This window comes from Ursus maritimus, unplaced genomic scaffold (genome assembly GCF_017311325.1).
Source record: "Ursus maritimus isolate PB19 unplaced genomic scaffold, ASM1731132v1 scaffold_29, whole genome shotgun sequence".
Taxonomy (NCBI): domain Eukaryota; kingdom Metazoa; phylum Chordata; class Mammalia; order Carnivora; family Ursidae; genus Ursus; species Ursus maritimus.
In genome coordinates, this window is record NW_024425452.1 from 6,736,407 (window position 1) to 6,763,713 (window position 27,307).

The following is a 27,307-nucleotide window of genomic DNA, read 5'->3' on the forward strand; positions in this document are numbered from 1 at the left end:
ATGGCGCTAAACCACACTGCCCCGCCCCAGGAAGAGCACCTGCCACACTACCTGCGAGAAGGGGACCCCTTTGCTTCCAAACTTTCCTGGGAAGCGGATCTAGTGGCTGGCTTTTACTTAACAATAATTGGTGAGCTTCCTTAATTTTTCTGTGCAAAGGCTGCATTTAGAAAATTCACAGGCTAGTATGTTGATTTTGCACAAGGATTCACATTCTTATATAGCTATTTTGACAAGAGGTGGAGAGCGGGAGGAAGGTAGAAGGTGGGGTGGCATAGCGGGTTTCAGTGGATGTTTCATAGCAATGACTCGGGTTATCTTTATTATTATTGATGGCTATTCCCTCGATAATCAAAGACGTTTTACAGCGAAATCATTTATCCTGAGACTATTTGGATTGCTTCAGGAGTAGGTTTGCCTTCTGAATAACAAAATTAATGATAATGATATCTTATTTAAATAGAGTGCTTTTACTTTAAGAAAAATGCTTTTCATAGAATGGTAAGATGATAGGCCCAGAATGGACTTTAGAAATGACCTAGTTCAGCCTCCTCTGGTCACAGCTGGGGAAACCGTCCCCAGGCTGTGGTCACAACGGACACACTAAGTTTACTGCATCGACAGTAGAGATGCTCTGTGATGACATCACGGTGTGACTTTGGTGAGAGTTGAAAAAATGTATTGGCAATAAAATGGGAGTCAGCCCAGGGTCAAAAAGTCTTGTGCATCATCCAGAACACGGTGCACCTGCGTCCAGACTACGCTACCCAATGCCATAGCCACGTGTGGCTGCTGAGCGCTTGAACGGCGTCTCGTCCAGAAGATGTGGGGCAGTGTGAATATACTCGAGACACTGAAGACTTAGCACTAGTGAAAATAATGTGAAACGGTTCATGACTAACTGAAACAATTTGACTACATGTCAAATCCATAACGTTTTGCCTATATTAGGCTAGATATATTATTAAAATGAATTTAGTGATATTTTTACTTTGTTTAATGTGGCTACCAGAAAAAAATTGAAATACATAGGCTCACATTTCTGGTATTTACATTGTATTTCTATTGGACAGCATTAGTCTAGGTGCTCAGAATTCGATCACAAAACTTCTTAAATTTAAAGCTGTTGTTTTAAATTTGGGTAACCAGTGCACAGGTGGGTTACGTCTTTAGGTGTTTCTGCCTTTAATCTTTTCAGATTTGGGTCAAGCTTTCTCTCTCTCCCTCTCTCCCTCTCTTTCTTTCTCCTTTTCTCTCTCCTTCCTTCCCTCTTTCTCATCTATTTATTACGGGCTAAGAATTTCATTTAACCTCCTGAAATTAGCAAACTCATTAGAAAAGTCTGGAGACACCTCTATGGTCAGTGCTTGAGGCAAAAGGAATCGATGAGATTGAATCAGAAATTCCACTGCAAAGGGATTCCCTGGGTCCTTGGCTTTATTATTAGCAATTATCACACCGATTTAAATTCTATTTCTTATAAATGGACCCTCGTGTCCTTTCAAACACAAGTGTATATTGAGTGCTCATTCTCTGCCACTGTTTACGTTTCTGGGAATACAGCAGCGAACCAAATGGGCAAATTCTGTTTCTGCACAGGGACTATCTGGTAGTAAAACCCACATGGCATTTTCATTTAACATAAGTACTTTCAATGATCAGAAAAGGTGGAAAAACTGACATCTTATAAATTGAATTTGTCTCAATCAATTGCAAGAATTGAGTTAAAAAGTAGCACTCCAGATAAACAAAAGAGGGAGAGGAATCACAGTCCATTTCCCGCCCTGGTATAGAAGATCTCAGGAAGAGAGGCAACAAGCTGGATGCGTGGGGGAATCAGGAAAATTTCTCCCTTGTTGTATGTGGGGGTGGAAGGGAGATCCACAGTTAGATTCAAATGGGCATGCTGAGGTGAAGCTAGGAAGACAGGTCCGAAAAGAGTCCCCAAACAAAGGGAACATCAGGTGACTCAGGGAGCTGGGCATGGAGCCAAAGACATCTGTTTCAGGATGTCTTCATTCAGGATAAGGCCAGGGTCATTTGGAGGGATTTGGATTCATCTAGACCCAGTCTTGGACTTGGTGCTATGTCTGGTTTTTACCCCGCCTAGGATAGGTATGGGGATATGTCCAGATATTTTTTTAAGGGACCAGAGTGGAATGACATTCTTGGTGAGTTTTGTTAAATACTGGAAGTCTTAGGGGAAACTGGAAGTTGAAAAGATAAATCTGAGTTTGGAATAGAGGAGAAATAAATTTAGAGACCCATTTCCACCCTTCGACTCCTTTACTATAGATTACTTGGTTTATTAACAGTCTATATATGAGATTTCATCGTTTTGTATTCCTAGAAAGATTCAGGATTTTGATAATCAAAAAATGTCCCCCCACCACCCCCACTCCTGCCTTTAGCCTTTAGCTTCTTAATTTTGTTTTCCTTTAACTATCATCAAAAATATTTGCATTCTCTTGATAATCCCCTACAGATAAGATTGCCAGTGGGAATCATCTACATGCACCTCATTGAGAGTTGACTATTTTTTGGATAATGCTTTGGGCACTGGGTAAAGCCTTATGAAACACTAGTAAAGATAATTTAAGAAAGGAAAAGCAAGCAAATCAAATTCTCAAAAGAGAAGTAGAAAGACGAAGGGTGTTTGAAGGAGCTTTGTGTATCAATTACATATGTATGCTTATTGTTTTTAATCTTCCTGGATACAAAGTAGAAGGCATTTGTTTAAAATTCTTCAAGCCATGTTTTCACATTAATTTCCCAGTGTGCCTTGCCTAGCTGGTTTCCTTGAATGAGACACAGGTTTCATTTTAGTTGGCTTGCTCTAGAACTCCGTAATCTCTTCTATTTTTTCCTCTTCTGTCTTAAGAAAGCTAAAGAGGTTTTAACAGACCATTAGGCAGCACTGACTCCAGGGATTCATAATTTCCTAGGAGCACAATGCAGTTCGTTCCTGGTGGTTTCATACCATCAGCTGAAACACACATTTCTTTCCTTGCCCCCAAAATGAATTGTGGTGGAGAAGTAGAAATTAAAATAGAAAAATCTGGGTTTCTCCTGTTAATACTCTCCTTATTCCTTACTACTAAAGGCAGCTGTACCAGATTCTCATTTATACACAGCTACACTATGAAGCAAGAATTCCTGAGGAAATCTACTCTACATGTTAAGCTATGGAAGTAGGTGTATTCTTTTCTTAAATAAAGTCAGTAGGGATTGGGTCTTTTTGGATTTAAACTGGGTTTGTAAGAACTTTTGAACAGTATCATTGTCATGCCAAAGCCAATTAGTCATTAATAAAAGGATATTAAAAAAGTGGGCACACATTTATACCATTATTGGCAGGTTGGTGGGCTGAGGGTCACTTTCTCTCCCTTTGGTGGGAGGGGTGAGCCCATATTATCCACTGTCACCTACTTCCCCTTAATACCTAGTCCAGTAGTTGCTGCAGACACCCAGCGTCCGTGTGTCCTCAGGAGGCAAAAAGTCCTGGGATGTGTCTCCAGGAGCTGACCCTTTCCTTGCAGGGGGTTATGCCAGCCCACGCTGGCCTCTGCCTGTCCTGAAGCTGGTGCTCCTTCAACAGTCCACAGTGAGAGTGAAAGCACCTTGTCTGGTTGGGGTCACTTCAGCTTCAGAATTTACCAAGAGCCCAGGGGTTAACCCTACTTCTTAGAGGGAGGGCGTTCTATAGAGCCGATACTCGGTAAAAATGGCGGAGGAAATACTCCATCCTGGGGGCCAGTACAAGAACTGACCATGGGGATTCCCACCCCCTCCTGAGCTTCACTGGGAAGTTAGCAGTTCCTTTTTCTGGGTAAGTTCAGTCTTATAATCCCTGACTCCTATCCCTTTGGAGGCAACCCATCCCTCGCCTGTCACTCGCAACTCATGCTTTTTACTTCATCTTCTTAATTTAGATTTTTATTTAGAGTCCTCTCACTACCCTCTAAACCTATGGTGTCCATTTTTGAAATTGAGAAGTGTTTCATATTTGAGTGAACTCCAAATCCTACTGCTGACGATGGGAATTTATATTTTTCTTTGTAGGGATTCTGTCCACATTTGGAAATGGGTATGTCCTTTATATGTCTTCTAGACGAAAGAAGAAGCTGAGACCTGCGGAAATAATGACTATCAATTTAGCAATCTGTGATCTGGGCATTTCAGGTAACACAACCGTTTCTTCTTTGGGGGTTTGAGCTGTGCCCCATTCTAAAGACCTCATTGGCTCAGAGATCACCCCTCCCCCACCTCCTCTCGCTCCTCCCTTCACCAATCATCTTTACAGAGGTTGTGGTAAGTCAATGGAGTGTCTTCAGGCCAAGGAGCTCATCCATTTAACATTTGTTGAGTCCTTTCTGTGCTCTGAGCATGTTAGATGCTAAGGAGACAATTTTGAATGAGCATGATACCTTCTAATGCTACACGGCAAATTGTACTGGCTTAATGATTGAGAAGACAGAAACTTACAGAACACTATCTTGAGCTCCTCTACAACCCTGCCACCCTTACGGGGACTCTGTTAAAATAAATACCAGGGGGCTAGTTCTTGAAGCTTAAATCATGGGCGATGGGCAAAGACAGTCTGAGAGGTGAGTATAGGAAGACAGGAGAGCTGACCTGCTGGTCCATTGAAGTGCGGCTTCGGGACCGATTGCAAACGTAGGAAGCCTCTAGGTCAGTCGTTCTCAGACTTGCATGCACAAAAAAGCCACTAAGGGGAACTTAACAAAACAAAACAACAACAGAAAAGCAAAAAACTTCACGGTGGGGTTTTATACCCAGAAATTTTTATCGCATCGGTTGAGAATGTAACCTGGGCATCAGGATATTTAAAGTTGGTATTATCAGGTAAGTTAGTGCGGAAACCACTGGTTTATTTCTTGCTTCTTTGGCTTCTCTGATAACCCAGCCAAGGAAGAATTGGAATAAAATTTCTCTTTAACTGTAATTCATTTTTATAAATATAAATGATTTTGGATAAGTAGCCTCCCTCTGCGTTCATCTAGGGTTGCCTGGATGCACTCAAACATGCTTTTGGATCCCAAATTCTGCTGTGTGGAGTATGGTCTTAAGTTTCTAGGATTGGGAAAACGGAGTGTGAACAGCACACAGCAACTCCTCTTTCCACTGGAAACTTTTTAGCAGTTTTCTGTCTAAAATGGCCCTTTTAAAATGTTTTCTGATATTTGTTTCTTCTCCAAAAACAAGGCTCGATAATAAGCCTCTACCTATTGAGTCACTATTTATCACCAGCAGATATGTTGCCCTTGAGAGTCTGCGTGGTCTTCGTTACTTGGGAAGGCTTTACTCAGTATGGACAGGCTTAAATATCATGAGCTCTTATCGGAAATGCACATGCATATGAAGAGAAGCAGATTGTGTCCCCTCGGATGAAAATAGCTGAAAGGAACCCCAGGCAATTTGCTAGGGTTGCAAGATGACTGCAATTTTAGTAATGGCCATACGATGGCGGTGTCGCAACACGAATGATAACTTTCCGGGTCACCTCTCCTGGCTGAGCCCAGACGGCTCTCTCCCCGATTCTGAACATAAAATGCTCCAATGAAACCTGCCATTTCATCCACATCCTTCAACAGCGAATAATACCAGGTTCATGTTTAAGGCTGGATTAGACTAAGCCTGAATAAAAACGTCCTGAATTGGTCAGATACATTGAACATGCTTTCCACCAAGCAAATCTGCTCGCGAATTGCACAAACCACCTCATTACTCTGCCTATGTCTTCAGAGTAATTCAGCAAGAAAGCATTTTCTTCCACGTGATAGCTTTTCTGATGAACCCAGATCATTTTTCAACTTTGAGATCTCTATTGCATTTCCCATTCCAATAAACCTTAAAAATTTTTGTCTTTTTTTTTTTTTTTCTTGGTCAAATATCTTCCATTATAAGCACCTTGAAGTGCATAGTAGAGACCAGGTGTATTTCATCTATATAACTACTACTTGTGGTTTATATACCTGTGGCTTGCAATTGTGTATAAGTATTAGAATCACCTGGTAAGCTAAAAAAAAAAAAAGTATATTGAAATATATTCATGCCTGAGCTTGCTCCAGACAAATCAGACTTTCTGGAGGTTAGAGTCCTGGAAATTGATATTTAAAGTAAAATAAAAGCAGAACAAAACAAAACAACATTCCCAGTGATTTTAGTGTGCAGCCGGGTTCAGAACTATTCTATTAAGTGAAGAAGAGAGAGGCATTCTAGATGAAGTTCCAAAGGTTTACCAAAGGCTCCACTCCAGAAGGAAGCTTAAAATAGTCCCAGGCACGACAGACACTAATTTCACTCCATCCGAGTCCCTTTCACTTGTCTCTTGCTGCTTTTAGCACCCACCCAGCTGACACTTAGCTCAAGCTTTGAGTTTGTGTCTCTTCTGTCCAGAATATTTCCCCTCTAGACATTTGCTTGCGATCTCTACCAGTGATTTAGACATCTCCCTAAATGTCACATTCTCAGAGGTCATCCCTGATCCCCTTATATAAAACAACAATTTCCATGTCCTTCTGCTTCATTTTCCCCCCTCAGCACTAATGACTATCATTCCATCGTATCATATCTTATATTACAAATTGTGTATTTCTCTTATCTGCCCTCCCTACTATGAAATACATTTGTCAGGCTCGACCTCCACCACTTTGTCCTCTGTCACCTCGCTCTGTGATTGTTACATAAGAGGCACTGACTAATTATTTGCTGAATAAGAAACAGTTCTTTTACACTCAGTTTCCTCACTGACAATCGGGCTAGACCACTGGCATTAGGAAGCCCTAATTGGGGGGGGGGGTGCACAGTGCAGCAAGATGGAGTGTGAAACTAGCTACCTAGACAACTAGACAAACTAGAGGAGATGTGTGTCGGACTTACAGAAGCCACTTAAGAAATATGTGTTAACTGAGTACACTAACAGGAACTTGGGCGTACCTCTGTCTACCGAAGAAGGGACACACCTGGGAGGGATGGGGCAGGGTTGGCACCTGTGAGTATCAGTTACTCGGTTTTCCTAAAACGATAAGTTTAAGGAAACTTATGATAGGTAGATCGATCAATCGATCGATCACATGGAGGTCGTGGAGAGCTTCCTCAGCACCTTCTCTTCTGGGAGGGTGAAGATTGAATATAATAGCTGAATACGAAGGGTGCAGGATGTGAATTAAAGTAGAAGAATGCTTTCTAGAAAGTAAAAAACACAAACCACTAACAGAGCCTGAGGAAGAGTCTATTTTTTATTGTTTATTATTATTTTTTGCAATTTAATATTTTTACATTTAAATTCAGTTCATTAACATATAATGTATTATTGGTTGCAGAGGTAGAGGTCCGTGATTCATCAGTCTTCTATAACCCCCAGTGCTCATCACATCACATGCCCACCTTAATGCCCATGACCCCGTTACCCCATCCCCTACCCCTCACTTCCTTTTCCCTCCAGCAGCCCTCAATTTGTTTCTTATGATTAAGGGTCTCTTATGATTTGTCTCCCTCTCTGATTTCATCTTGTTTTACTGTTTTGAGGAGCAGTTTAAATCCTAGAAGTCTGGGTCTGGTTGTAAACAGATTGAACCTAACATTAACTAAAATAGCTATCTCTTGTCTGAATAGAATATAACTCCACAGTGAGTTGAGGCAGGTGGGTACTTTTAACTGGAGGGAATTTCCCTTGACAAATTGCTTGGCGCTCTAGTTGTAGGCAAACCGTTCACGATCATCTCTTGCTTCTGTCACCGCTGGGTGTTTGGCTGGATTGGCTGCCGCTGGTATGGATGGGCTGGATTTTTCTTTGGCTGTGGAAGTCTCATCACCATGACTGCTGTCAGCCTGGATCGATATCTGAAAATCTGCTATTTATCGTATGGTAAGTACGAAGGCTTCTCATTCCCTGATAGTCAAAACTAGTGGATTGTCAGACTGTGAATATTGCACCGATAGGTGATGAACAAAGATTACTAATAACCTAAGAGACCAGGAGTATCTTTATTTAGAGCCTATTTTGTTCTAACGTGAGTTTAACGATTTGAGCCTGTGTCAATGTAGGTTTCTCTTAATACTACTTCTATAGGAATGTCTGCTGTTTGGCTACAATGTTTTGGCAAGCATCATTTCCTTGTATAATCTGTGTAAGCTTCTACCATGTTTTGCCATGCAAACAAAGACATAAAATGCATTGAGAGGATGGTAGGTCCGAGATGTTTTAGCTGGTTGCCCACACGGTAAGTGTAATTATAAGAAAGATGTTTCTGATCCTTTTTTTTTTTAAAGATTTTATTTATTTATTCGACAGAGATAGAGACAGCCAGCGAGAGAGGGAACACAAGCAGGGGGAGTGGGAGAGGAAGAAGCAGGCTCATAGCGGAGGAGCCCGATGTGGGGCTCGATCCCACAACGCCGGGATCACGCCCTGAGCCGAAGGCAGACGCTTAACTGCTGTGCCGCCCAGGCGCCCCTCTGATCCTTCTTTAGGACTCAGGTTCCCTGTGATTTCAGAGATGAGGAATTCCAACAAGTTCAGCTCCAAGTTAGAGAGCCGCGCAGCCGTGCCGGCAGGAAAGGGCACACGCAGAAATATCACTCCACACTCTTTTTTGTGGTATTTTAGGTACAAAGATGAGTGACTATAAGCATTGATGAGGGGAGAGCCAGCTACAGTAAAGTTTTCAGAGTCTCAAGATTTTTTTTTTTTAAATAATGAGACCATGCAACATGTTAGAAATAAGTTTTTATTACTTTTGCTTCTTGGGGTTCTGGAAACTTACTGAATCTCGAAGAGAAGCATTTGGACCCTCATGTTTAATACTGAGAACCAGGTGCAACTGGGGAATAGTATTGGCTCCCTCTGGAAAAAGCTGCTCTGTTTGTTAATCTGTCAATCAGAACAGTTGTGACCATGGAGACGGAGGATGGCCTGGAAACTGAAGTGGAAAGGATCAAGTCAACCTGATACTCTCAATGTGGTAGAACTTTCCTTTATATTTTAAAGCATTTTTTTTTTTTTTTAAAGATTCCATTTATTTATTTGAGAGAGAGCAAGCATGAGCTGAGAGGGAGCTGCAGAGGGAGAGGGAGAAGCAGGAGCCCGATGCAGGGCTCGATCCCAGAACCCCGGGATCATGACCTGAGCTGAAGGCAGATGCTCAACCGACTGAGCCACCCAGGCATCCTTTTTCCTTTATATTTTAAAAGTTTATAGTCCCAGACTCCAAGGAAACCATGCAGGGGAGGGTAAGGTCATGGACCATTATCTTCACAAATTAGCACTCATTTTTTTTTTTATTTGCATCTCTTTTTCTAAACAGCTTAACACTTCCAATAGAAATAACTTAAACCAGAATTTCCAGTAATTTAAAAATATTTAATTATGTATATTCTGGATGATTTCAGAGTCCCATACTTTCTATAAACTATTTTTGGTCATATCCAGTAGATTGTAAATATACTTCTAGACTTTATAGATGAGAAGGCAGAATTTCAACTTCCTGGGGATATTTGAGATACCTCGATGTCTCTGCTTTTTAAATATTTTTCAATTTAGGCTTGGTGTCCATGAAAGAGGTGATACTGCCCACCTCCAGAGTCATTTCAGGGCATCGCTCCATGTGGGAAACGTATATATTTTTCCAGCTTCTCTTAGGATTGAGCCCCAGTAGAATGGTTTCGCCATTTGATTTGACTCATGATTAAACCCTCTACACAGTGTCTTAAAATGTTGGAATTAGAAGACCACTTGGGAACATGGAGACCTTTTTCCCATTAATGTGATAAACTGTTTTAAGGCATCCCTGACAGACAGCCACTTGGCCTCTTCTCGAATAATTCCAGTGACCAGTGACGGGGAGCTTACTACTGCACAAGGCAGCCCATTCTCTGATTGGTCTGCTCTCATTGTTACAATGTTATTCCTTATATTGAGACAAAACTGCCTCCCAGTAACCTCCACCCATTGGTCCTAGTTCTGACTTCTGGAGCAACACAGAACCAATCTACTAATCTACTCCCTCCTGTACTTGACAGCCTTTCACCATACTCGAATGTAAGTATACAACACCTCGCAAAGTAACCCTAACCATAAATGCTTATACGTATGCATATGCACATGTCCCTAAATATATGTGATTATCCGTGCCAATGTTTTATCCATTATAATGGATAATCAGGAGCTGACATATATTGTGGCTACATGATTGTTACCTCTCTCTCGTTGGGCTTTAGAAATCTGAATTTTATGATACAAAATGCCACGTATTTGGAAAAAAAAGAGACGATAGAGTATAGATACAATCTTTTATATATCTTGTTAGTGCTGAGACAAACACAGGAGTAAAAATTGGTGTTAATGTAGTCCTTTGTAGTTCGCATATCAGGCCTTGCATTATTTCATTGAACCCTTATCAAAACCTGTAAGCGATGTATTCTTATTTCCTCCATTTTACTGATAAGAACATGGGCATCTAGAAAGGGCACATGAAGAGGGTCAAACACTAGAAACAAGAAGAATTAGGCCCTATTGACTTCCCGGACGGCATATGGCTCTGAGCAGAAGCAGGCCTTGGGTCCGTGTTGAAGAGATCATTTGGCCTTTGTTGACTGTGTTCTGGTATTTTTTCTCTGCTACTCCAAAATCAAGGCAGTAAGGATTCGCTTCTGGGGCCCTTTCTCTTTGAGGTGATAAGTGGGGTGTGGAGGTAATTTCACGAGTAGGCTGCAGCCCTAGATCAAGCTGCCCTGTCTTTGGTGGTTATGGTGAACTTTGGAAAGTGATCACTAGTGCTCCAGAGCTTTCCTTAGATGACTACACCAGTTCTTCTTGGAATTCTCTTGTGGTCGATGGAAACTAGTTCTGAAAAACGTAGAGCTCGTTTTTTGTTTTCCTGAAAGTATTTTCACAGAATTACTTTTACAGAACACGATGCAACCTGCCTAGATTCTCTACTTCTCTTGCTATGGCCGCGCGAGCGTGACTGCTGTGTTGGTCACGTTGGAAGATTCAAAACCTGCTGCTTGAAGCAGGGTCAGCCACTTTAACGTCTCAGCACGCAGTCATGGTCGTGGCCCACCGACCCCCACCGACAAGTGCTTAGGAAGGTGAATGAGATGAGAGACATGAAAGCTTTTAGGGAGAAGTGTATTTAAAGGCACAAACAACGTGTGATCAGTTCTTACCTTCCCCAAAGGGGTCTACCTTGGGTACACCATTAATACATGCTTTTGGGGGCTTTGTCCTTCTATTCTACCAACTGGCCCCACGTTGGATAGGATCTCAAAGGTCATTCTGGATGCTTTCTTAAGATCTTTTCTTCACTGTCTTTGGCATCCTCTCATCTCTCTACTGTCCCCTTTCCTCAGCTTTTGTCACTTACCCCTCCCAAGGCGCCTGCGTGCCTATGGAAACCTTCCCTGGGAAAGCACTTCTGATTTTATTCGCTTGGAAAAAGGCCCACGCTCTGGAACTTTTCTCCCTTCACTCCACTCTCCCTCAGAGTTCAATTATCTGACCACTTCTCCCAGAATCCAATGGAATAACTCTTTGGATGTGGAATTTGACATATCGAGGGGAGGTACTTGGGTGTAGGGCAGAATACATCCTGGTAATGCTTTTCTTCTACCTCCAGGGGTTTGGCTGAAAAGAAAGCACGCCTACATCTGCCTGGCATTCATCTGGGCCTATGCTTCCTTCTGGACCACCATGCCTTTGGTCGGTCTGGGGGACTACGCGCCTGAGCCCTTCGGAACCTCGTGCACGCTGGACTGGTGGCTGGCCCAGGCCTCCGTGGGCGGCCAGATTTTCATCCTGAACATCCTCTTCTTCTGTCTCTTGCTCCCAACGGCTGTGATTGTGTTCTCCTATGTGAAGATCATTGCCAAGGTGAAGTCCTCCTCTAAAGAAGTAGCTCATTTTGACAGTCGGATCCACAGCAGCCATGTGCTTGAGATGAAACTGACCAAGGTAACTACAGCAATAATTTACAGAGGGGTTTTCTAATCAGTGAAAACTTCATAGGGCAAAGAGGATGGGGAATGTGGGGGACTGGGAGAACTGAGATTCTCTATTCTTTATGTACTTCTGAACTTCGCTAGTATTTATCTAAACCTTTGTAGTATTTCTTTTCCTTGTTTCTGTCTCGCTCTCTCATTTACACACACACACACACTTCTGATATCTACTAAATTTGTGTGGTGGATGTACTGGGAGCTTATGCTCTCGACTGAATGAGATATTCTTGGTTCTCAAAAATTATTTAAGTCATCATAATAATAACTTTTATGCATCATAAAATGCCTCACAGTATCTGTACTGTTTTGTATGGACTTTGGTGGGTGTGATTAGGGACCTTTTGCCATCTCACGTTATTTACAGAGTAAGAGCTTACCACATCTACTATCCTATGGGAAACTTAATACAAGAGCACTTGCTGCAGGGTCGAGTCCCTTGGGAAATGCCAGTTTCAGAGTTGAGATCTCCTTAGATACTGTAATGTGAGGAAAGGAACACACGATTTGAGAATAGACTAGGGTTCTCATCCCATCACCAACACTTGCCAGGTTTGTGGTCTGGAGCTAGATACTAAACTTCTTTGAGTCTCTGTCTTCTCACTTGTACAACAAGAATAGTCACATCTATCTTATTGGATTGTGGTGGAGATTCAATGAGATAAAAGCATGTTATTCTGTCATTTGGTGCACAGAAGGTGTTAAAGAAACTGCAATTCCTTCATTCTCTTGTAACTTTTAGGTATTCGGGGACAGTATAAGGCGGTGGTCTTCCCACTTTTGTCCTGTCTTACCCTTATATTGAAAAAAGTATTTTCCAGCACATACCTCAATATAAATGACATGCAGCTAATACCATCAAACTGTATATTAACATTAGCACGCCCTCACTTCTATTTTACTTTTAAAGATAAAAAAAAAATGTAGATTGGAGTTCTTCTGGTATCCCAATCAATCATCTTCACATGTCCTCAGAGCCAACTTTGGAGACCACTTGTCTCAGGACCTATAGTAACAGTTCCCTCCAGACCTGAGAGCACTTCTAGTAAGTCAGGGCCTTCATTCTAGTAATATTCCTCTCCTCACATTGCAGACGTTTTGAGATGGTACAAGGATCTCTTGGCTGTACAGTGTGAGCTACAGATTCTTGATGGTTCCAGTTAACCTTTACTTCTTAAACTCTACATGCTGAGTAAAAGAAAGCTCCACAATTTTCATTGCTCTAAATCTATACTCATAATCTAATAATAGAGCAGTTATACCTGGACAAAAACACAGGATCCGAAATCACAATCTGCTTTTTATCTTATCGCTGGCTGTAAAATAGAAAAAAATATTTCCATAAAATCCAAGGTCATGAACTAAGTTCATTTCCAGCTCTCCCTTTAGCTCTTATCTGTGACTTTAAAAAGATATGCTATGAATATTTAAAAAAAATATTCATTTAGATTTAAATGAATCTAAATGAATGAATGAATCCAGGTTAAATTTGGATTACGTTTAGCCCAAACCCTACTCAGAACCAAGTACTGTTCTAGGAACAGGGTGAGTGCAACAATAATAAAAATTTTCCTTCTCAATGCTTTATGGAAGTATGTCCAGGGAAACGACGTGATATCCATCACACTGGTAGGAGGATTTGAGCTTACCTTGTAGTCCTGCAGTTTGGCATGCCAAAAAGCTGCTGAGATGTCATATGCCTTCCTGTCTCTTCTTGCCACCCTCCAATGGTGTTGACCTCAACACATTTCGTGGTCTTGATGAGCAAGGTCTTGATGATCCTTTCCCGTGAGGTCCTTCTCCAGTTTCTCTGAGTCTGTTATTCATCATCTGCTTTCCTGTTAGTTGAATTGCTAAGTCAAACCACAGTTGCTTTTATAAATACCCTAACATCTGGTTCTTTGTGTATTCTGGATGATTTGTTTAGTGAGTGATTCTGAAGCTCGTTACGCATATGAGGTGAAACTTGGCAGACACCATTTAATTTAGTGTGTGGTTATCAGTCTCCTTGACCTGGACTGGACTGTATAGATCAAATAGCCAGACTCACCCAGCCCAGATTAACCGAAGAGATATTAAATGAAAAGTGTAGGCATCTATATGTATGATTTTATTTTATACATATCTTCTTCTGACATATACTAAATGACATTATATGTAATACCTATCTGGCCTAATATATGTTATATTATACAATATGTCTATACCTCATTCGTATATATAAAACATATTAAAATAACCCGAATACAAAATGCTTCTAATTATTAACACTTATGCAAAAAACATAGATCAAAATTCAATGCACATTGATAAACACAACTCTCTATTTTGGCATCTTCTCTGCTAAACTTAAAATGTTTTCAATTACCATTTAATTTTGATGTTGATTTTTTTTTTCTACTGAGTAAAAATAAGCAAAAACAACCTCACACTGGACCTTTTCTTGGTCTTAGGAAGCTTTTTCTCCATTCAACTACCTCTCAGGATTGGTGGTTTGCTTATTCCCTTGGTACTTCTGATCTTTCAGAAGAGCCTGGTCTAAAAGCTTATTACTTACAGACCACCTCCTTGGATTCTGGTGTCAAAATCATTTACTTTTCTGGGTACTCTCATGGTGTCCAGCTGGGTCATTATCTGGGCCTGCATTTTGCCAGTCTGGTTTATCCACCTGAAAAGTGACATCCCACCTACAAATGTCTCTTTGCTTTGTAATTTCCCTTGAATTAATTTTTTAAGAATGATGGCTTTGTTAGACTTTTGTACCAGGCTGAAACTTCACAGATTGCCAACAGAAGTGTTCAAAAAAAGCCCAAGAAATAAAAGCAAATACGCAAACAAAAGCTCTCTTTATATTTCTATGACTCAGTATCATCTCATTTTCATGCCTGCATTTGACTTTGTAAAACAAACTTAATATTAAACAACCAGGATCAATTCAGTTGAATTGGGGGTCTTCCTCTTCCTCCCAGGGCTAGGTATAAATTCTAGGGAGGCTTTTATAATTCCATGGTGTCACTGGGTGGGGGCTCCTGGTCGTGATTATTGTCATTTATTGCCCCTGGTATTGCTGACATATTTAAATTTCTTTCTGGTCTCAGTCATCGGTTGTCATGGGTCACTTTGCGTCCTTTTTGTTCCAACTAGAAGCCCTCTTCAAGTTCATCAGCAATTCCAGTTACTTCTCTGTCCTTTGACTGGAACTCATCATGTGCATGTTGAGAGCTTGGCTGGGACCCTGGGAAGCAAAGCACAACTTTTTGGCTCTGAGATCCCCAAATGCATTAAGGGGCTCTTACTCCCCCAACACCATCCCTGGCCCCTTGTGCTCAGCTCTGTGGAATAGCATCAGGACAGTTTCTCAAGGTCAGTTACGAGCTCCTCTGATGTCCTCCCTCACCTTTGAGCTGTAGACCCTTTCCCACTCTTAGGTGGGAAACCTGTAATCATGTGCATTCCTCTAAAACTGTTCCTAGTTAGTGAGATTAATGCCTCTGGTCCTTCAAGTTCCTGACTGTGGGTACTCAAAGTCATTTTTTTGCATACTCAAACCCCCTTTCTCTCAAGTATTTTCTCTCCTATAAGTTTCAAATTTCTATTTTAAAACTCGCAAGCTGAGAAATGAATGTTTTACTTCTTTGGGTATTTCTGCTTGAAAAAATCTTCACACAATGCAGTGAACACTCTTGTTTCTGCTTTAATGAGGGGGGCGGTGGAGTCACAGGAAGAAAATACCAGAAGCATAGACTAATTTTTCCAAATATTATTATGCTGTATGGATTAGTACTTAATACTTACTCATTCAGCACAAATAGATTATCTATGAGTTCCAGGTGTATAAGTAGTGTCTAGATCCTTTGGGCATCTGGATTTCTCTTAATTTCCTTTATTTCTACCAGAAAGCCTTCCTGATTGCCCCTGGCTAGTTTAAGTCCCCCTGCAATAGGCCATCAGAGCAGTTGACACATTCAATTTATTGAGCCACACTTTTGTCTTTCTTCTTCGCAAGTAGTAGGTAGGTGAACTCAAGTGTTACACATCCTGTTTGCTTCTGAGCCTCACTGCCTGGTGCCTACTAGATGCTTAATCAAGATTGCTGTAATGGATACATAATTGAATAGATTAAGTTAATCTAAGTACCTTGATGAGCGTTAAGTGGTCCCTTGACCGCTGGCTCCAGTTCCTCTGTCCTTTTCATAACTGACAGGCATTTTGTTTTGCTTTGTTCTTTCACATTGATCGTGAAGTCTTCAAAAATCATGAATGCAAATCTCTGCTTTCCTCACATGATTCCTCTCTCTGATTGCTTCTGCAGTCTATTTATCATTGAAGGCTCATATTCAGAGAACCCCCTGGGAGGACTCTAAGGGCAGTTTGTGGGAAAGCTGAACTGCATTGCTTTTTATTTTTTATTTTTTTATTTTTTTATTTTTTATTTTTTATTTTTAAAGATTTTATGTATTTATTTAACAGAGATAGAGACAGCCAGCGAGAGAGGGAACACAGCAGGGAGAGTGGGAGAGGAAGAAGCAGGCTCACAGTGGAGGAGCCTGATGTGGGGCTCGATCCCATAACGCCGGGATCACGCCCTGAGCCGAAGGCAGACGCTTAACCGCTGTGCCACCCAGGCACCCCTGCTTTTTATTTTTTAAACCAATTAATTCATTTCCTCTGGTTCCTCATAAGTGTTCTTAGCTTAAATGCCACTTCCCAGAAAAGCATTCCCCAAATTGAATTCAGACCTTCCTATTACCATGTGGCAATGCCGTCTTTACATTTTCTTCTTAGAACTGATCATAATTTATAATTAATTTAAAATTACATACTTATTTTTGTGATTAGTTGCCCAATGTCTGGCTTTAGCATTGAAGAGTAAGGCCTGTGGAGTGACAGCCATATCATTTTGTTCATTTATGTCCCTAGGACATAACACAATGTCTCAAACATGATACAGTAAACATTATAATATAATATGATATAAACTGTATAATATATAATTATATTATATTAATATAAATTAAATATAAATAAATAAATATATAAATAAATATAAATAAAATAGAGATATTTGTTGAAGGAAAGAATTTCAAATTAGGGGTCAATTCCAGTTTTGCCATTAGCCCCCTGAGAGTCTTACATAGCTGACATTTGTTAGTTATTTTGGCTGCCAGTGGCTGAACCCCTTTCTGTGTTTGGAATTTCTGTGTTGAAGAATTTCCAACATTTTGAGTCTTGGGAAGTGGAGGGGAGGAGCAACATGTCTGAGCAAAGGCTGACTCCTAATTTAAAAGATACAGAAGGACCATCATTGACTTTCCAAGATTCTCATGCAGATGGAGTACGGCTCCCACCAGAGGCTCCATCCAGTCTGTTTCAGGATCTAGTGATACCAGCACTGGGACACGGAGATGTCAGAAACCACTGCATCGGAGCTGGTTTGGGACATCAGTTTGGGTGTCATTTCTGTCTGCATGGCCTCAGTCCTGAGTCCAGCGTTCCCAATGATGCTCTGTCCTAACCAACCCATTACTTTTCTGTCCCACTTGGCTGAAGTCAATTTCTGTTGCTTGCAACTCAGAATCTTGACTGATTCACCTTGGACAAACCACTTCACCTTGCTGGGCCTTGGTTTTCTCATCTGTGAAAGGAGGTGGGAGAAGGGAACTAAATGCTGTCTAAGTTACCTTCTAAAACTCTCAGGTTGTATAAAAATGGCTAGGTTGGTTGGGTTGTTTAAGGGTTGATGGCATCAGCTCTTACTCCTAAAACCACCTGGTCTCTCCACCTGAGTATATTTCTCCACTGAGTAGCACTTTCCTCACCTTAAAGGCTTGGTTCAATTTAATGAACAGTGAAGTCTCCCTTGTTTTCTTGAGCCAAATACTTAGAGATTTGTATATCCTGTTCTTTAAGCCAGCCATTGCCTCATTGGGGAATGCTGTGTTCGGTTTTAGACCCAAACCCCACAACACAGATGTACAGAGTGACACGATCTAATTTACATCCTCTCCTTTCAATCACAGCTTTTGCTTGTTTATGGAGGAGTGGTATTTTAAGATTTGGAGAAAATTGCAGTGGGGAAGTGCAGACCCCTCCTTCTCCTAGATCTTTTTTTTTTTTTTTTCAAGTCCAAATTAATATTTTCTACTTGGATCACCCCCAGGTCTCACATGATGCTAGACACAGCAAAGCTCTCAGAATTCTTTTCTTTCTAAGTGCATGGTAAAGGTCTGGGACTGTTGGACTTAGTTGTCATTCTATTGATAAAATAGAAGGAAGGAAGAAACTCAAATTAGACATGCTTAGAGTTGTCGAATTACTTTATTTCTTCAAAGGTGGTGTGAAAGCTAAATATCACCCTTATTTTTATACATATTAGGAACTGAGGGCCAACAGAGGTAGGTCACGGTAGCTAAGTTGCCCCCCTTCCTTCTTGTCATTGGTACTGTCACTCAATGGCAGGATGCCCATGTGTGGGGGGTAGTGGCCTCATCACTGGCTTTTACTCTTACATTACCATCTTTTTATATCATGATCATTGTTATTTTTTTTGATTAGTTGGGAGCAAATCCATACGCTTGCCAGCTAGACTCAAGATCGGAAAACCAAATCTTATTATCCCTATGTTCTGGTCAACTGTATGCTCCCCTGCCATTTTCTCAATGCCCACATGTAGTGATCTTGCTTCTTGTGAACTTGTCTCATTCCAGCCACTGCAGTATCCTTGTTTTCAATAGTCTAGCTGGTTCTGTGATGTGGTCAATCTTGTTTTTGGTGGGGAATTTATTCCATTTTGTTGGCTCTCCTTGGAAGGTTCACTTCTATATCAATTCCTGTCCTCTCTCATCCATTTCATTATTCAAGGTAGCACACAGCTTCAAATATTGGCTGAAGGCCTACTCATATTTGAGCAAAGGAGTCTGGTGTAAGGAACTGAAATGCCAGCTCTTAGAGAATCAGGGGTTCTGTCTCACTCACACTGGTCAGTGGAGTTGAACCACAGTTGGAATCCAAACCCAAGTATCTCCACCCATGCTATTTACACTACTCCGCACTGTCTCAGCACAGAGAGAGGGCAGGACTTCACTTCTTGGAAACCATATCTGCTGGAATGGTTCAGAGGAACTGGGCCCAAAGACAGAGCTTTATGTAATTTGGAAAATTTACTTTCAATCTCATTGTTCTATTACTGCTGTAATTGATCAATTCACTAGAATTGATCAGTTATGGACGATATTGCCTATGGGACACTTAAATTAAGGCCAGCTTGAACTGTAGCTGGAACACACAGATACCCCTTAGTCCTCTGCAGCAAGCTATATTTAAAGTGAACTGGGTTGCAGATGTGTGATTCTTGTGCAGAAGCAAAACACATATTCTGTGAATTTCCTCCCACAAAAATTGCCTAATTTAAGAATTGAAGTTTTCCTGCTTTTCCAGTAAACCAGAAGGCAGTGATACAAGTGAAGCGATTAAAAAATAAACAACTTAGCAAAAGTTGACAGGTACAGGTGTCCGTGCTAGAACCGGTTTAAGGAGATCTAAAATAGAAATTTTGGAAAACGAAAATGAGGACACACTCAGAAATGAGGAAAGAACAGACTGATGAAAGATTAAACACATTCCACTTTGAGTAGAAAGCACTGGGAAAATGAGTGTAACATGCAAGTTTTGTAACTTTTATGGACTTTATCTTAAAATGTCTTTAATATTGAATGCTTTAATGTGCGGTGGAGTATATTTTAACAGGAGAAGATTATAAAAAATAAATGGGTCTCATGTTAACTTTTTAAACGCATGAGTAATATTCTGCAGTGCTTTTAGATCTAGGCTTTTCTCCTTCTTTCTGCTCTAAACTTGATTTCTAGTCATTCAATTTAAGGCACTTAGTTTTATCCTAATCAGAAAAAGCACGATGATTCATTCACTATGTGTTTAAAAACTACAGCATGGTTAATTCTCCGATGTCCTCTTAAAAAGGATAACGTAATGCAAATGTTTGCAGTCCTCCCTCTCCCCATGGCACACTCTCGCAAAAGTAGAAAATATGTAAAATGTAGAAAATATTATGGACTAAGTGCTAATCTATTTTTTGTCAATGGCTTTGACAGCAACATAGAAAACAGCTTTTGAGATACTGTGAAATCATCAAATGAGTCACCAAAGAGAAAGGATGGAGCTATGTTAAGTTCCCAGACATCTGCTAAAGCAAGTTTTATTTATACAGTTATTGTTTATTTGGGGATTTAGAAAAAAGACCCTCACTTTGAGCCTTGAGACATCCATTCCATTTACAAACAAAAGTCACACAGACCAAATGCAATACAATTTCTCCTGCGTAACCCTCTGCAGAGAGGCGGAAAAGCAAGCAAGCAAGCAGGAGGATTGCATATGTGATCTGGGTCTGGTTGGTAACTGTTAAGCGTAGGTGAGAATTTTGGCGCAGACCCCTAAAGCGAGGCTGCAGGACCCTGACACAGGGCGGCAGGACTCGAAGGAGGTCTGGGCTCACCTCATTCACCTCTTTGAGATTTAGACTCTATTTGTAAAATGGAGTGAAATGGATATAACCGAGGTGTGTCTCAGCTGCCGTTAATTTTTAGAGATGAGCCTTGACCTTCTTAGGCTGGCATTTTATAACCTGAGACACATGGTAGATTTTCCAGGCTTCTTTCTTGACACGGCCCACAGATATGGGGTTCTCAGGGCAAACACCCTACTGACAGGCTGTTCCGCAGGTCAAATAGGGCTAGGGACCATTCCCTGCATACAACAGCTCTGTCCTTATGGAAGCCTATTGAAATGCACCTGTGCACAAATGACTTCGTTATGAAAGAACTTAGCCACCTCTACAACAAAAAGCATGCATAAATATTGTTGCTTTAACTATTACTGGTAAAACATTTTGGGTCTCCTTCCTCATCCTCGATCCTCGACACTAGCTTGTCATGACCCTCATGCGGAGAACACTGTTCTTTTCCTTCTTAAGGAAGAGGATGGGGGAAGAGGAAGTGGTGCCTGCCTCCGAGAGCTCCATCTTTTCAGCTTTGCTGGGTTTGGGGGGTATGCAGAGATAAAAGGAAGCTCCACTTTTCCTACAAATCCCTTATAAAACCACAAAGATGGGTCTCATGATGCTCTTTCTAGTCATGGGCCCATCCCTGTTCTTGCTCTTGCAGCTAGGGGCATGCAGTCCTCCGCTCAGTCTTGGGTCATGGGATGCCGGCTCCATACAACAGCCTAGGGGTAGGAGGGATGCTGGTGATGCTGAAGTTTCCGAGGAAATGAAAGACATAGGGGGGATTTGCAAAAGTAGATGTCCACTACACAGAGTGCTAATTTGAATATCGTTTCAGTATTTATCTTATAGAAAAATAGTAGATAATCATGTAAAGATATTTCAAAGTTAGTACACTCTCTCTTAACTAGGACTTGAAATGGCTCATGTCTAAAATAAACACCAAAGCTTGGACTTCATTTCCCAGTGTCAGTACTCAATGGAAGGGTCCTTTCATTTCTTGTTTAGACTGTTGCCTAAACAAACCTGTTAAAAGTGGAAATTCTTTGTGGCCAGGGATTGTGTCTTCTTTGTTCATTGCTTTATCCTCGACAAAAAACATATAGGAGATGCTCTGTAATGCTTGTTGATTGAATGAAAAAACAACGATTTTTCTACCTCCAGTTTCTTCCTGTGCCATTTCATTTTACAGGAAAATCTTCCTAAACACAGCTCTCGTTAAGTCTCCTGCTCGGAAACCTACTCATGCCTCAAAGCATATGGAATTAAGTACAAGCCCAGTCATAAGTTCTACAAAACCCTGAATACATGGATATTATCTTTCTTTCTAGCCTCATCTCATAAGCCAAAGTAAATTGCTTGCTAGTTTCTTTTCTTTTTTTTCAAAAATGTGGAGCGCTTCACGAATTTGCGTGTCATCCTTGCACAGGGGCCGTGCTCATCTTCTCTGTGTCGTTCCGGTTTTGGAGAATGTGCTGCTGAAGCGAGCACTTGCTAGTTTCTGTGCAAACCTCACACATACCTGTGCCTTTGCTCACGCTGATCTTACTACTATTCCTTTATTTCAACTTGCGAACGTGCGGGTTATACACCATGTCCCTCGGGACACCGTTCTGACTTTGCCCCGTGCCATGTAATCTGGTCCTTCTCCGCTGGTACTTAAATCTTCTTCTTCCTTGTGCTGTCATTGTTTGTACTCCAGAGAGCTACAGCTGGGCACTAAGGTGTGCTGGTGTCCCCAGCAGCACTTAGCATTGTGTCTGGCACCAAGCACTTGCTAAAAATGGATTGTTGGATTCAAGCGAGACAATCTGTAGGGTCAGGTATGCAGTTACAGGGCGTTAATTAGGGCTACCTTTGTAGAGAGACTGGGTTGCAGATGGGGAGAAACCAGTGAGGGTGGTTAAAACCCTCTAATTATTCTTTGATCTGAAAGTTAAGAGGCTCCTAAGGTAATTATAATTTTGTGAGAGAGAAAAGTGCTTTCTGGAAAAGTCTTGCTTTCTGCCACTGTGTCACTTTAGTTAAAACTCAGTGATTCTGTCTTACTTTATATCTAGTGAATTTCCACTGTCCAAGCCTCATACTTGAAAAAATGAACCAAAAGAAGAACACTTAATAGAAATCTCTGAAGAAGATTCATATTAAAATTTCCAACGAGCACAGAGTTTCTGTTTCCTGGGGCAAATAAGAGTGATTTAAAATTTCTTCAAGGCGAACAAATTTTCCATCTAGCTCCAGACATGATGGGACATGTTCTCCATCAATGTGCGTTGAGAAGTCTGGAAATTTCAGGAGCACGGATGTCTTCTTAGCGTCGTTTCTTATGCAATGTAAAATCTGACAGCTTTTATAGGGTGAAACTTTGGGTCTTTTGGTACATTCAAATTCTGGAGTGAAGAATGGGTAGGATGGAAAAAAAAAAGAAAAAAAAGAAAAAAAAAGAATGGGTAGGATATGGTAACTGGAATAAGGCATTGCAACAACTTCTTCTGGATGAACATCTCTGAAGTCCATAGGAAATGTCTCCTACAGGCAAGGTAAATGGACAAATAATAGACTTTCTTGGGTGTAAATGGGCTACTGCTCCCCCCCACCCCATCATTTTCACCAGGTGTCTTGACTCTGTTCTATTGCTTTCCCTCACCAGGTAGCGATGTTGATTTGCGCTGGCTTCCTGATTGCCTGGATTCCTTACGCGGTGGTCTCCGTGTGGTCAGCTTTTGGAAGGCCAGACTCCATCCCTATACAACTCTCTGTGGTGCCAACTCTGCTTGCAAAATCAGCAGCAATGTACAACCCCATCATTTACCAGGTCATTGATTACAAATTTGCCTGTTGCCAGACTGGTGGTTTGAAAGCAACTAAGAAGAAATCCTTGGAAGACTTCAGGTAAAATTTCAGAAGCCAGAAATGAGTGATACTGTTTCAGAATCCTGTGGGGTTCAAGCCACTCTGATATGCTGTCTTCTTAGGGTTAGAGCTCACCACTTAGGAATAGTCTAAAGAGGATTTTCTGTTCCTCAAAATTCCTGAGATCAAGTCATCAGATATGTTGGGTTGGATGTCATGGGTAGATAATGAGAAAAGGAATTCCATATTTGATTGCAGAGCAACTAAGATAGGAAGCTATGTCCATGAGAGCGACCACTATTTCTCACTCTTCCTTATCTGGGACCAAATCCATTTTACTCCAAGAGTACGGTTCCACATGGCATCGATCCAAAATTAAGTGCTCACGACAGAAAAGATTCTCCTGTTTCGGATGTTTCTCCCATTAGCTATGAGTATTGGATTTGGGCAGGCAAAGGAAGGAGAGAAGGGAGGTGACGTTTTTCCTCTCTGTCAGGTTCTCGATGTTATTTTCACAAAGAGCCCCTATTGTACCTTCCCTTTGTCAGATAAGGAAATGGGAGGTGCAAGTGGGGTTCATGTTAAGTGAGCTGCCTGTGCTTACACAACCAGGAAGTAGCAGAGCAGAGATTTAAGTTCAGGCCTATTGGGTTTCCAAACAGTCTACACTATTTCTGCTATAAAATGAACAAGTGAGTTTGGGGACCCCGCACCATTTTTCTTTCTTTCTTTCTTTATGTATTTATTTATTTTTTTATGATTTTTTTATTATATTATGTTAGTCACCATACAGTACATCCCCGGTTTCCGATGTAAGGCTCGATGATTCATTAGTTGTGTATAACACCCAGTGCACCATGCAATACGTGCCCTCCTTACTACCCATCACCGGTCTATCCCATTCCCCCACCGCCCTCCCCTCTGAGGCCCTCAGTTTGTTTCTCATAGTCCATAGTCTCTCATGCTTCATTCCCCCTTCTGATTACCCCCCCTTTCTTTATCCCTTTCTTCCCCTACTGATCATCCTAGTTCTTATGTTCCATAGATGAGAGAAATCATATAATTGTCTTTCTCTGCTTGACTTATTTCACTTAGCATTATCTCCTCCAGTGCCGTCCATGTTGCAGCAAATGTTGAGAACTCGTTCTTTCTGATAGCTGAGTAATATTCCATTGTATATATGGACCACAACTTCTTAATCCAGTCATCTGTCGAAGGGCATCTCGGCTCCTTCCACGATTTAGCTATTGTGGACAATGCTGCTATGAACATTGGGGTGCATATGGCCCTTCTCTTTACTACGTCTGTATCTTTGGGGTAAACACCCAGTACCCGCACCATTTTTCTTAAAGGCTCAGGGTGAGTAAGGAGTTGAGGATGATGTGTGGGCTCTGTGTCCGCTCAGGGCCACGGCTAGTGGTGAAATGCGGATCAGACACCTGAGTGCATGGTCTGAGGTGAGGGGTGTTAAGAAGGTCCAAGTTCTCTGATTTCTTACTCACTGGATGTCGAGTTATTTTTCAGTACTATTGTTCTTGATTAAGTAGGAAACAGAAGAGGAAGGAAAGGTAGAACTAGCTAGAGAAGATGTGGGTCTTTATCTTGTTCTTTCACTATGCTTGAGCAAGTGACAAATCTTTTGACCTTTAGGTTCCTCACCGTGTAGGGTACAGGATCAAGTGAAAAGAATTAATAAAAAGGCACAAAGAAAAAGCAGTATTGTCATTGTTGTTGTGGTACAGGGGAAGAAATACACAATGTGGAGATAGAACACCAACGCTTGGTTGATTTTTCTGTATCTTCGGGAAAATGAACTACTTAGCGCCTAGAATGGGGATGAGCTGATTGCAACACCCATCTTTGCAACTGTAAGAATTAACCAAATGTGTGTTTGGAAAGGGCCAGGTACCAAGTGTTAGTGGGTTTTTTTCTTTCACATTGTTGGTGATTAATACTTTTTCTGTTGAATTGAATAAATTCAAACGTTAAAATGCATCTATTTTGGCAGTAATAACACTTTGCCCGTATCAACTATTAATACTTTATTATGAAAGCAGGTTAGAGAGAGTATTTTTAACAGAGCAGTTTCGGGAGAAAATAATGGGCATTTCTTCCTCTGACAGAGATGATGGGAATTTGACGGGAATGGCTGAAGGCGCATTTCACCTACCTCGTAATTTTGCCTTGGACTGATTCTGTGTTCTGTACATTAGCTCTCAAGTGTGAGCAGCACATAAATATTCAATGCTCAATAATGAAAAGAGAGAAATTTATGAGGAAGGCAGTGACTTGGGGCCACAGACCTTTTGAGAAGCCAGCCAGGCAAGAATCAGTTCCGTTCACCTGTTCCTATTAGCCATTTCTACGAAATACAACCATTGCTTTGCTGGAGGAAGACAAGTGCTATTTCCTTCCTCCAGAGTCTTGAAGGTTTCAGTGGAAAAAGCTGGCAAGCAGTAGCTAGCGCTAAGGCAGAAAGGAACCCTTGGGTTTTCAAGTTTGGAACATCTTCAGAAAAGAAACACTGAAGAGGTGTGATGAGTTCCTGATTTTTGGAAGGCTCTGTTTCAGAGAACTTTCTAAAGAAGCAAAAAAACATTTTTTTGTTGTTGTTTATCTTTGTTGTTATTAAGGAGCTAAGAAAGTGTAATATTGAGGCTGATAGAATGACATGAAGTGGTCTGAAGCCAGTCCAGAGTGGTTGATGCACTGCTAGAACAATTCAATCAAATTAAACTCGATTAATTGAGATCCTTGTTTTTTCCTCTTCTGAGCTCTGAAATGAGTTTGCTTATAATGGAAGGCACTCTTGGGAAATATTCTGCGTTCAAATAAAAAACCTAATGTGTTGAATATGAGATTGTGGAAATAAATTTTGAGTAGTTTTTACAGTTCATTAAAAGTTAACACATTTTCCTCCCTAAAATGAGTCCCCTGAGATTTTGGTAAAAGCTGATGAACTACAGCAAAAAATATGGCCAAGAGGCCGTCTTGAAATGCTATCATTCATCCCATCTGGGTGTCCAGATGTAATCTCCCATATTTCATAAATGGTGCTTCTCCACCCTGGCTGTGGATTAGAGGCAACTAGGGAACTTTGAAAAACTGCTGCCTAGACCCCACTTGCAGAGATTTGGCCTCAGTTGGTCTGGATTTGGGCCCAAGCTTCATTGGTTTGTTTCATTGATTAACTCTCTCAGATGGTTCTCATACCCAGCCATTGTTGAAAGCCAGTGGACCAGAGCCTGGGAAAGAAAAACATTAGCAGTGCAGCTCATGTAGTTAGAGACCTCTCCCTCGACCTATACAGAGACCAATGGGTGACAGAGGAACCAGATTTCAGGTGCCAGGCCAATTTTACATGCAATATAAATGATCAAATGATCCTGGGGGTACATAGTGAAGGACCGAGGCATTTTACATTCCTGGTATTTTAGTAAAGATAAAGAACAGAAAACAAAGCCCTAAATTCTGGCATTGACATTCTAATAAACCTCCCCTGACTACCTTAGTTTGAATGCTGTCCTTCCAAAGAACACTCTTTGTAGGTAAGTCACAAGGCCCAACTGACTGGTAGGTCTATAGGGAGGCAATGAATTTTGTTCTGAGGATGGGAAACTCACTGGGGCACAGGAAATGTACCATGACCAAGTGGTTTGTTTTTGGAAAGCTCCATTCAAGGGATTTCTTGACTTCGAATATTTTTAAGTGAATTATCATTTTCCTTCTCTTCTAATTCAAGTCTTGTACGTATAACCTTCTCGGTAGACACGACTGCTATGATATTTATACACAGGATGAGTATGTGTGTGTATATATATATGTTAAGTTATGTTCCCTTCTCCTGTGTCTAGGCTGCACACTGTAACCACAGTCAGGAAGTCTTCTGCTGTGCTGGAAATCCATCAAGAGGTATGA

At 41.1% G+C, this 27,307-nt stretch overlaps 1 protein-coding gene and 1 non-coding gene across 2 annotated transcripts; one reads left to right on the plus strand and one right to left on the minus strand.

The window, feature by feature from the left end:
• OPN5 (opsin 5) lies at positions 1-27,307 on the plus strand. The gene is made up of 6 exons (XM_008691820.1): positions 1-130; positions 4,063-4,182; positions 7,721-7,891; positions 11,643-11,977; positions 23,187-23,428; positions 27,244-27,307. The coding sequence occupies exons 1-6, from the start codon at positions 1-3 to the stop codon at positions 27,305-27,307; spliced, it is 1,062 nt and encodes a 353-aa protein (XP_008690042.1).
• Positions 21,921-22,027, minus strand: LOC121105727. The gene has a single exon (XR_005838378.1). It is a non-coding gene; the product is annotated as a U6 spliceosomal RNA (small nuclear RNA).

Coding starts and splice junctions, on each gene's coding strand:
- OPN5 (XM_008691820.1), top strand. CDS start 1: ATGGCGCTAAACCACACTGCCCCGCCCCAGGAAGAGCACCTGCCACAC. Junction 131..4,062: donor CTTTTACTTAACAATAATTG/GTGAGCTTCCTT, acceptor TTTTCTTTGTAG/GGATTCTGTCCACATTTGGA. Junction 7,892..11,642: donor AATCTGCTATTTATCGTATG/GTAAGTACGAAG, acceptor TTCTACCTCCAG/GGGTTTGGCTGAAAAGAAAG.